A 10,783-nucleotide genomic window follows, 5' to 3' on the forward strand; every position below is an offset into this window, starting at 1 on the left:
AAAACATCTTAAAAAACAATTTCTTTTAAAAACTATTAGGCCAGGAAAGCTCAAATTGGTGTGTAAGCATCCTCAGATAGTGTAGATTCAAGTTTGTTGAGATCATGGTCCCTGGGGAATAAATTTTTATATATAGAGAAAATCTTTAAAAATCTTCTTCTCAAAACTATTAGGCCAGAAAAGCCCAAATGTGAGTGGAAGCAAATGTACGTGTACATAGAAAATTTATTGTGGGTGATATTTCCAGTGAAAAAGTCCGAGTTCTCTTGAGAAAAAAGAAATGTCCACATTACCGTCCTCGTATTTTATAATGGAGAACACATTATTTTCTTTTTAAGTTTCACGTAAGAACTGGCGAGTTTGAGGCGACTCCGATTAAATATGAACTGGGTCGATAAAAATAGCACTTAGAACTTTTTACATGCCACAGTGACTCTACAAAAGTGCATTGTATTATACGGAGGGATACCCTATTGGCACATTCTCGGGTTTTTGAATGCGTGTCAAATAACTTCCTGGTCTATGAAAGACGCAGTTTCACGGCAAAGGAAGGCATTTTAATACAAAAACGGTGGGTATTTATTTGATTAACAACAAATATTATAGATCGAATTAATTACTATACCTTATTTTGTTGTTGTCAAAGAACAAGATAAAACATTTCAGGCAAGTGATTGGTTTAAATGAAAAACGAAAGCAAATTTGAAAACCAACGATAGGCAGAACCTTTTTAGTAAAAGGGTTCCGAAGGGTTGGTGGTGTCATATGAACCAGTGTATATGTGAGAAAACGCCAGTCTATCATCAAATTTGACGTTTTATCTAAATAAATCAAAAGGACTGCATTTTCACTAGGGAATACTGCACTTTCAATGAGCAGTGCTTTCAATGTGTTATCAATGACAAATTCAAACAACTCTGTTTGAAACACAAATCGTGTATCGATTATTTCTGATAGGTTGAATAAATACTTGCATATACGTGACCTAGTAATAACCTCAATAAAGAAAGTGTTTCACCATATTGGGATATAAAATGTTTAAGAAAATCAAGAGATATTTCATTGAGTTAAAAGTTGTAGAAAAAAAAATAAGATAAACATTGTTCTTGGTGTGATCGTATTCACAGGAGCATAAACACGGCATGATAAGAGCATGAAAGGAGCATGACAAGAGTATAAGATATGACCAGTCCTGGCTCTGTGTCGAAGACTCCTTTAAAAACAATAGGTAAGCTGTTAATGATATAAGTATATCACTCGCTTAATAAAACGAAAAAAATTACAAAGATAATTTAAAAATAAAACATAAACATCTCTCTCTCTCTCTCTCTCTCTCTCTCTCTCTCTCTCTCTCTCTCTTCTTTTTGTAAGATTTTGCTATCGTAAAAAACGAATATTTGACTATTTCATGTATAAAAATGCATTCTACTTTGTCATGATAACAATCTCATTTGCCAATCATTTTAAATACCTTGACTCGTTTTCATACGTAGCATTTACATGTACTTAATAAAGTTTGTATGACCGAAAAAATCAAAATCATGTGTCATAAACAGATGAAGATATCTTATTCAACGTCGTATTGTTAAAACATACATGTACACTCATATTCCACAATGATATCAGAACTTTGCCCAAGGAAGAAAGGATTATCTTTGTTTCCTACGAGTAGAGAGAGACAGACAGACATGAATGTTAATACATAAATTTGTTTTTTAATAGACAAATGACGCAAACTAAAGATTTAAAGCAACATGATCTGTATCTTTTATAATTTTATTTTGCTCCAAAAACCTGCTAGTATGATAATTCTGCATGTAACTTAAAATTTTATGATAAATAAGATATTTTTTGTCATTTTAGTAGAAGATAACATTTTCGTAAAAAAAAAAAATACAAAATGAAAATTGCACCTCAAATTGCTTTAATCGTTATATTTTTGGGAGTTGATTTTAATCAACTCTCCTATGCAGTCACTATGGCAAACCGAAAGTGAAACAGTGTTTGGAACTAAGCACAAATCATCACCGCTGACAAATCTTAGTTCTTGAATATAATAGAAAAATTCGATGTAATGTACATGTATGCTGAAGCAATGTTTTTTAAGGAAACTTATCTATAAACACTTTGAAAATAGTAAGATTTTATATAATACGAACAATTAAGATATTTATGTAGTCTCATGTATTCCTACGCCAGAGTTTAATATAGTCTCGTTCAACCAAAAGCTCGGCTGTCTCCGTAAATTTCCGACAAACAGAGAGGCTCTCTTGCTTGTCGGAGATAAACGGAGACAGCTGAGCGTCTGGTTGAACGAGACTGGAGTTCAATATCGAGAGTGCTTGGATCCATACAATTTTTAGAATTGTTTCGATTACTAATACATAGTTTGAAATCTATATAATTATCTTTAAATATTACACAACATGATTCATATGGGGTTTCTCTAAATTCTTGTCTGAAAAGTCTAATTAAAATCCATATTATAAAAAAGTGCGTAATTTAAATACAGACTAGAAACTAATTGCCACGCAAGATAAGTTGATTTCAAAATAAATGATAATCGATAAAATCAACTCCCGTCAGTACTTCTGTACTTTGATTGAATATGTCCTGTTCCAAAGTTCGGTAGAACTAACTCAGTTCTTTGTGGCAATAAACTTTAAAATGTTGATTTAACCAAGATTACTATTGCTTTTATTCAGTTCAGCGGTTAATATATCTACTGTGATAAATAGAGGTTATTTAAAACGTGCAGGATTTAAAAAGCTCATTTAAATACTTGATACATGTATCTTAATATCTGCTGTTGTAAATTTTTATGTTAATATATTGCAAAACAACCTAGCAAAACTGAAAACGTTATTTAAAAACATGTGACTGTTTTATCTTCGAATCGTCGCCAATTGTATTTTAAATAAAATTACTTGCAAGTTTTGTACCTAGGTATGTTAACATAACTATTATATGTGCATGTATATTTTCATATTTTAGAAAAATATAAACGCGTTTACTTAAATCGTACAATGGATGAATGAACGAACGAACGAACGAACAAACGAACGAATGAATTTATGAATGAATTAAATTACGATTTTTTTTCTTCGTCGCCATTTTCATTTTATACATCAGATGGACATATTTCATTTTTCCGATTTTGGCATCAATTGTCAAACAATGAGAATACATTCTCACTCAATTTGAAATCTCAAACAGATTTTTTCATTGTTATTTGTTTATTTATATAAGGGGCTCGGGATATTCTCAAGTTAGACTATCAGAAAAGTGGCCATCTCCGGAAAGAAGGACTCCTAGAGAGAAGCTTGCTGGGCAAACTTGTCGGCGTAACATGTATGTACAATGTATATACATATTTGAAATCAAATACTATTCTTGTATGATATACATGTATAACAATATTTACATTCACTTTCATTGTGTATGCAAACAAATTTTCATAACGCGCTAACGCCCGTCATTCAATTTGTATGCAAACACCGTTGCAGTTATGAGACCACATCTAAAAAAAATAACGATTCAATACTTAAATAAAAACTCCATCCTTTCTTCGGTGATTCATCCGGTTATGGAAGTGTGAGCACTTCCGAGAAAAAACGCCTTTGAGTCAGTGGATAATGCAATGTTGAATGCCACCCTCAGAACCACCAAAGAAGCATTAGGCTGTTAATGTTTTCCCCCTTGTTGTTTATCTCCAATATCTATCTGAAGCAAGCATTAGTGTAAATTATCGTTGCTGTTGGTCAGTACGTTGCATAAAAGGAACAGCCAATTCTTCCATTAAAGGAATAAACTTTAATAAACATTTTTTTCCTTTTATGGGATGATCATAACAGTCGGGCACGTGATCAAATCCAAAAAGAGCCAAGTTTTAAACAATATGCTAATGATGAATATATTGAAAAACAAAATAGTTGACTGATAGTTTTATCATAGACAATGACACCTGAAAATGTTAATATATATATATATATATATATATATATATATATATATATATATATATATATATATATATATATATATATATATATATATATATATATATCTATCTATCTATCTATCTATCTATGGATCAAATACATGTAATTGGATCTGTTCTCTCAATGCAGCTCACGATACTTTCGATCAACCACAAAATAATCTATACATAAAGTCAATTTCTATAGTGTAAAATGATAAGAAAATACATACATGGACAATATCCATTAAAAGTATTGCAATAATTGGTCTCTATAGGTACATGTACGTGTAGTTTCAAAAATTAAAGGAATGCATATATCTGCATACAAATTGAAAAATAATCATTTTTGTTGTAGCTGTATACATAAAATCATATTTCACAGGCATTAGGAAAGAACGTACTCTGGTGATTTTGAAATATTTGTAGTTTCTTTTTCATCAACTAAATTTACTACTGTACGCTGGACTCTGATTTCCATTTATGGCGGCCTAAGTTGAAAATCTGCTTTACAGGGCGACAAGTTTTCGTCGTCCTGCGAGATGGTTGCTGCTATGTCTTTGACAATGACCAGTCAACGCAACCCAAAACAGCATTCTCTTTTGAAAACTACTGTAGGTAAGGGTAAAAAGAAAAAATAATCGATGTATTAAAGAAGCAGCTAAAAAAATTACCAATTTCTTTACCGAATCAATTTTTGATTAACTCTCTCTCTCTCTCTCTCTCTCTCTCTCTCTCTCTCTCTCTCTCTCTCTCTCTCTCTCTCTCTCTCTCTCTCTCTCTCTCTCGTGCGCTTGAATATCAGCTTTTCACCCTTTCAAACGTAAAGTAAGAACATATATTATATGACAAACTGTCAATGTACTTTGAATTGTACATACATTATTCAGATTGGAATGTTTCGAGAAGCCACCAGACTTGGATTACTGCTTTAAACTTCTTCCAAGGGTCAACTATGTTGAAATGAAAGAACACTGCTTCGCTGCATCTGACGACAACAGTCGAAAGGTAAGATAGCAATGGCATCACACCTGTAAATTTAACTTAATTAAAAGAAACATAATACGCAACGTTTTCAAAAATCAAAGTTAATTTTTAAACTGTTACAAATATTTAGAATAATAAAAACGAAATGTTTTTTTTATAGGAATGGCTGATCGCCTTTTATAAAGCGTTCCATGTTGCTAACGACCTACCAGAACCTTTAGACGTGTGAGTAAATTTTGTTGTTTTAATTAAGTTTAATACCGTCACTTCAAATTCATGTTACTAGTATTTTAAATGAGTGAATTCCACATGGAATTATCTTGGTTGTCTTATCTTATTTGAATTATCAATAGTTGTTGCATATGTACGTGTAGAAGCTTTAAAATTCAAAATGAAGGACAATAGTGTAAGTGTATGATGTTTTTGTTTCTCAATATAATGTTAAAGAACAGTCAATTTCGTGTTGCACGTTCAATTAGCTAGATTAATACCGGAAGTTTGATTATTCAGGTTTCAAAAATATAAATTATGAAAACCAAAAAGAAACGGAATTTACAAATAATTATTCTAGAACTACTGTAGATTAGCAATAATCCCGATTCTATTTTACTCATGTTCGCGATTAATTATTTTCCACGAAATTAAACCCATCGTGAATACTATAATTAGTTTTCAAAATCTTGCAGTATTTCAGTACATTCATGTAGAAACAAAGACAGATAACTCTTGCAGCGATTGGTCATATTCGAGAAATTTTGAAGCTTTAACACCGCGGAATTAAAACGACATACAGAATGTTGCAAAAACTAATGACAGATATACTCATGCTTTTTCTACCCTTATATTTAAGTGGCAACGATGATTGGACAAAAGACATTTTCAAGCGAATTGGAGGTAATCGCTATGACTACATAGATGAAGAACGTGAAGGGAATCTATCCAATACAAAAAGGCGCTACTCAGACATGCCAAGTATATAAGTTATAACTAAGTCAATTCAAACTATACATATCATCATCAAATAAGATCAATAACTCTTACATAAAAGTCATTAACTTACATGTACTAGTATTTGAAATATCAAAACAAGAAAAAATCCATTTATTCATTAACAAGAGAAAGTAAAATTGAACGTACATAAAATTGAAATCCAACGATCTTCTACAAAATCAATATACTTGTTCATGTACTTTCCAGATTTTACAGTTTTATATTAATACATATTTTGAGATTACACAGAGTTCGTTTTGCGCGCCTCAAATCAGTCAAAAAGGTTTTTACTTATGTATCTCGAAAATCTTGGGATATCTTGGGATATACCATGAAATATGCACAACATTGGTGTCATAATGAAACCTCTCATTTAACAATTTCTAATTAATCTATTGAAAAGTACCATTAAAGGGACTTAGAGACGATTTGACTTAAAATTTTCAAATGTTATTTTTCCATTTTCAATGTTTATAACGATAAATATAGAAGTGTATAATGCTATATCAAAATTTGAAAGTCAAAGATCAAGTTAGAAGTAAGATACAGAGTTCATTATTCTTTATTTGGTAAACATAGCTCGATTACATGTATTGTCATTTTTACATATGTGTTGTATTGGTGTAAGTTTCCATAAAATGTAACTGTCTTTTGTTGATAACAGTATTTATGAAGATATTGAGTTGGTTTAAATTGTTTTTTTTACATGTCATTTTGTCTAAGAAATGGTTATTCTCTACATTACATTTTTTGTAAACAACTATAAGACTCAAATGCAATGTTTCAGCTAAATCAAAATCGCAAGTATTCAAAACCCGAAGTTTGCCACCTGTTCCAAAAGAGGAGCTGTCGTACGATATGCCAGAACTGGACCCAGAGTCAGAATTGCCAGATGAATCATATGATGACTGCGCGGTTGGAACCAAACCTCAGCCCTCAAAGATCAAACCAAAGCGTGCCAGCCTACCGGCGCTCCCCCGGTCCCCGAAAGAGACCAACCCCACGGCAAGCCGAGGACAGTATATCAATATGGACTATAAAAAACCGAAGGTTTGATAGCAAACTTGGCTGGAATGGATTTTTTAAAAATCGTTTTTTCCTCCACTTCACTTTCTCTTCTTATCTTGGTTTTATTTTAATGTGTATATCTAATTTTACTTTATTTTAATTTGAGAGAAATTTTCAAGGTGTCCAAAATCCTTGTTTTTATTCAACCTTTAGGTTGACGATTTGCCATTGTTTGAAGGAAATTCTGCGGAGGCAAAGACGTATGTTTACCTTCCTTATGTTTATTGATAGAGAGCCGAGGACACAAAAATAATGGGAAGAGAGAGAGAGAGAGAGAGAGAGAGAGAGAGAGAGAGAGAGAGAGCTCTTTCAACTGATATACATGTACACACGTTTAGCAAAAACAATCTCGATATATATCAGCGGATACCATGAATTTTTGATACTTTTTAAAATTTGCAACACGACTGTTGTTGGATATTAATTAAAATTTCACTTATAACATTTAGAAAATTTTCATCAAATTGTGATGGGTAATATTTTTATGTACGTAATTTGTTTTAGAGCCATCAGTAGTGAAGCTGTTGGAACGTTTATCATAAGGAAATCAAGCCAGTCTGAAGGTAGAACTCCATATGTAAGTAGCCTTATTAGATCCACATTAATTATCATTATATACAAGTACATGTAAATGATTTACTGAGCTGTGTGATGTTTAAGAAGCTTGATGGTCGTGGCCATTTTTGGACTATATCAATCTTCTTGAGAAGAGAAGCTTTGTATGAAAATATAAGAAAATTTAAAAACACGCTTATAACAAAGTGCTAGGGATGGGTGATTTTGCTCCGTTATAGGCATAATTCGTTATATCCGTCAAGTTTACAACACGAAAAAAGTCACGAGAAATAAAGATCACTTCGCTGTAAGCATCATTTTATTATAAGCGTGTTCGCTAAAAACGTGTTTTGCTTTAGATGTTTCAAATTTTAAAGTAAATATATGTAGTTATTTTCTGTAATACTAAATACCCTTTTACCCTCCTTAAACATTCAGGATAATCCATTATGTTGTAGGTTTTAGTGGTATCAGGACCGGAGGAGGAAGTGCAGTTCAGGATATATAAAAAGGTACCCAAAAATGGCTTATCCCTCCTACATAGCGTGGTGATTGTATTCTAAATATATGTGTATTCTTGAAACTTACAGGCATGAAACAGTTGCAAAGAAAACTTACAACATTAAACAGTAGACTAGTGTTGTTCAAAAAGACACTCTGGTTAATAACAATATAACAATCATTATGATATGGTAAAAGAACTCGAAGATATTTTGATATTAATTAACAGGTGGTAATATATTTGTAATGATATCTGATCGATTGATCGATTGATTGATTGATTGATCCCATCAAATGGAAGTAATTGTCAACCACCCCTACTTCTTTCACTATTGATATTAATAGGTATTATCACTATTAGATATGTGGTATTTGCAATTTTTAAGTCCATTTAATTTGATTTGTTTCAAACTGTTATCTTTTTTCCCCCAGGAACAAGGAGGCATTTACATTGCGGAAGAAAATATTTTTCAAAGTCTTTCCGAGCTCGTGGCCTATTACAGAAAAAATGAGCTGTCGGCAAAAACAAAACTGAAACTTGCAAAACATTATGGACACATGGAGTTATGAGAATAGTGAGCGGTTTCTACTTTTTATATGGGGGTGGGGGGCATTCGACCTAAATGTTTCTTTTGGAACAGGGGAAAATGTAAAGATTTTGTTTTAAAAATTATGTCATAAGAGGGGTCCATGTTTCCGTTGGCCAAGTGATGAGTATGCTTTCATGAAGCTAAAAATAGGAATTATCAGACATGCAGCGACACAGCATAGATATTTATTTGCTGTTTACCAAATAGACTCTTTTACATAACAATGTATTCTTTAATGTACGCGTCAATTATATTTTGAAAAATACTTTTCTTGGTTTTTGTGGTTGGTTGATTTATTTTGCTACTTAAATAATTCAATTAATGTGTTTATCTACGCTTAGCATAACTTTATTTATTCCGTTTTCATTATTAAGACTTACTCAAAAGTTTTTCTTCGAACCTTTTCAAGTTTAAGTGCATTTATCAATACACAAATATTTTATTAATCATAAGATTAGTTTGTTAATGAATCTTTACTTTCTTACACTGTGTAATGTTGCATTCTTTTTTTTATTCGTTGGTCATATTTTATAATGTTTTTCTGCTTATGTTTGACCTGCAATTTTATTTAAATTTAAATGTATTATCTAAAAATTATCTAGAAATATTGGCTTTATGTCTGATTTTTATTCTTGATATCAAATAAATGCTCAACTTCCAGTGTTTTTTTTTATTTTATAGCAAAAGTTTGGTCTTTTTTTTATATGTCAGGTAATTTAATAGGAACTTAATGCGATTGATGACAATTGAAGTACATATACATTTACTAGTTACTCACTGTAAGTAATTTTATTTATTGGCATTGCTAAAATTGATCTTTTATTTCAAGAAGATAAAAAAGCTCCGTACATTCATATACATTTTATGATGCACAAAATACATGTACCTGTTGATATTACTTCCACATTTCATAGCTTATTTTAATAGCAGAAGTCTCAATATCCCCTTTTTGGGTATTTCCTACATGTAATTCTTGTTACAGAAAAAAGTTCATGGACTGTTACATATACACATCAATTTTGCACTTTACTATATGTGTGCGTGCGTGTCATACATGCACAACCAATAATTTACGGGTTCCTTAAAAACTTTTTTTTTTTTTTTTTTTTTAGACTTTTTTGCTTTTTTCATACTCCTTGCAAAAACACTCCCTGGACTTTGAATGATCATTAAATTTTAAAAGTAGTTAATATACATGTTAAGGTAATTATCCATACGTCACAAAACAACGTCTGACGTAATTCACGCGTTATTACGTTTTTTCCGTGCCCGATCTAATCGAAACCTAACGCTACGGTGTACATGTGTTTCAAAACAAAAAAATCAAGCTGATCTAGAAATTAATTCAAAACAAATCTATTAAAAATCCTGAAAACTGCAATCAATTAGCCTATTACTCAGCGAAATGAAAATTTGACTGGGTTGTGTCGATTGAGTACTCGTTTTGAAAATATAGACCGCTTACTTTTTGTCCTGCATAAACATCAATTCATTACAAGGCTGAACTTAATCCAATTCTTTGAACATTAATTCCTGAAAGTCCATAAACATCCAAAATGAAATCCTGACCGAGATCTAATATTCCAGTGCATAAATAAGGGAGATAAATACACAAGGGGAAATAATTTGACTTATGTCATCTTTATCCTATATTCGCTTAGCAACGAGCATAGATATATTTTCAACAACAAAAAATGTTTTTAGAATTAAAATCATGCGCTGAAGAAAAGTTATTTCATTTTAAGAACAGTCTTTAAAACCATTAAAAAAAGGTTGAATAGAGGTTCTGTCTTAAAGGCATATCAGGTAGTTAGCATTATCCACGCGTGTGACTGCAATTTCTAAATACCGATCTCGATCCATAATACTTACCGATTTCCAAAGATACAATCTTTTGCGGTTTAAATAATACAGATTAATCAACAGTTTGTTTAAATCATGTTTTCTAATTAACAATAATTTTAACATATTTTTTTAGAATGATGAAATAATAAACCTATGCACAATTTAAATTTTACGGATCTTTTTTCAAAATATATATTTTAATGATTTTTACCCAAAATACGCCCATTGTGATCCTGAAAAGGCCGGTCCCTTGGGTAAATTTATTTCC

At 31.4% G+C, this 10,783-nt stretch overlaps 1 protein-coding gene across 2 annotated transcripts; it reads left to right on the top strand.

The window, feature by feature from the left end:
- Positions 1 to 436: 436 nt before the first annotated feature.
- LOC105326073 (uncharacterized) lies at positions 437 to 8,848 on the top strand. Of its 2 annotated transcripts, none has more exons than XM_034472427.2 (12): positions 437 to 571; positions 1,128 to 1,228; positions 3,250 to 3,351; positions 4,495 to 4,597; positions 4,870 to 4,987; positions 5,127 to 5,191; positions 5,817 to 5,938; positions 6,744 to 7,006; positions 7,178 to 7,224; positions 7,529 to 7,601; positions 8,038 to 8,091; positions 8,513 to 8,848. In XM_034472427.2, the coding sequence occupies exons 2-12, from the start codon at positions 1,183 to 1,185 to the stop codon at positions 8,648 to 8,650; spliced, it is 1,131 nt and encodes a 376-aa protein (XP_034328318.2). In that variant the 5' UTR covers positions 437 to 571; positions 1,128 to 1,182; the 3' UTR covers positions 8,651 to 8,848. The 2 variants fall into 2 exon arrangements, with proteins under 2 accessions (XP_034328318.2, XP_034328319.2); XM_034472428.2 differs by having other exon boundaries at positions 5,817 to 5,860.
- Positions 8,849 to 10,783: the final 1,935 nt, after the last annotated feature.

The sequence above is a fragment of the Magallana gigas genome, chromosome 8, assembly GCF_963853765.1.
Source record: "Magallana gigas chromosome 8, xbMagGiga1.1, whole genome shotgun sequence".
Classification (NCBI taxonomy): domain Eukaryota; kingdom Metazoa; phylum Mollusca; class Bivalvia; order Ostreida; family Ostreidae; genus Magallana; species Magallana gigas.

Bases quoted from the DNA above. Each gene is read 5' to 3' on its own strand.
- LOC105326073 (XM_034472427.2), top strand. From the start codon at position 1,183: ATGACCAGTCCTGGCTCTGTGTCGAAGACTCCTTTAAAAACAATAG. The intron at 4,598-4,869 runs GTAAGGGTAAAA...TACATTATTCAG, and splicing joins TCTTTTGAAAACTACTGTAG to ATTGGAATGTTTCGAGAAGC. The intron at 5,192-5,816 runs GTGAGTAAATTT...CTTATATTTAAG, and splicing joins CTACCAGAACCTTTAGACGT to TGGCAACGATGATTGGACAA.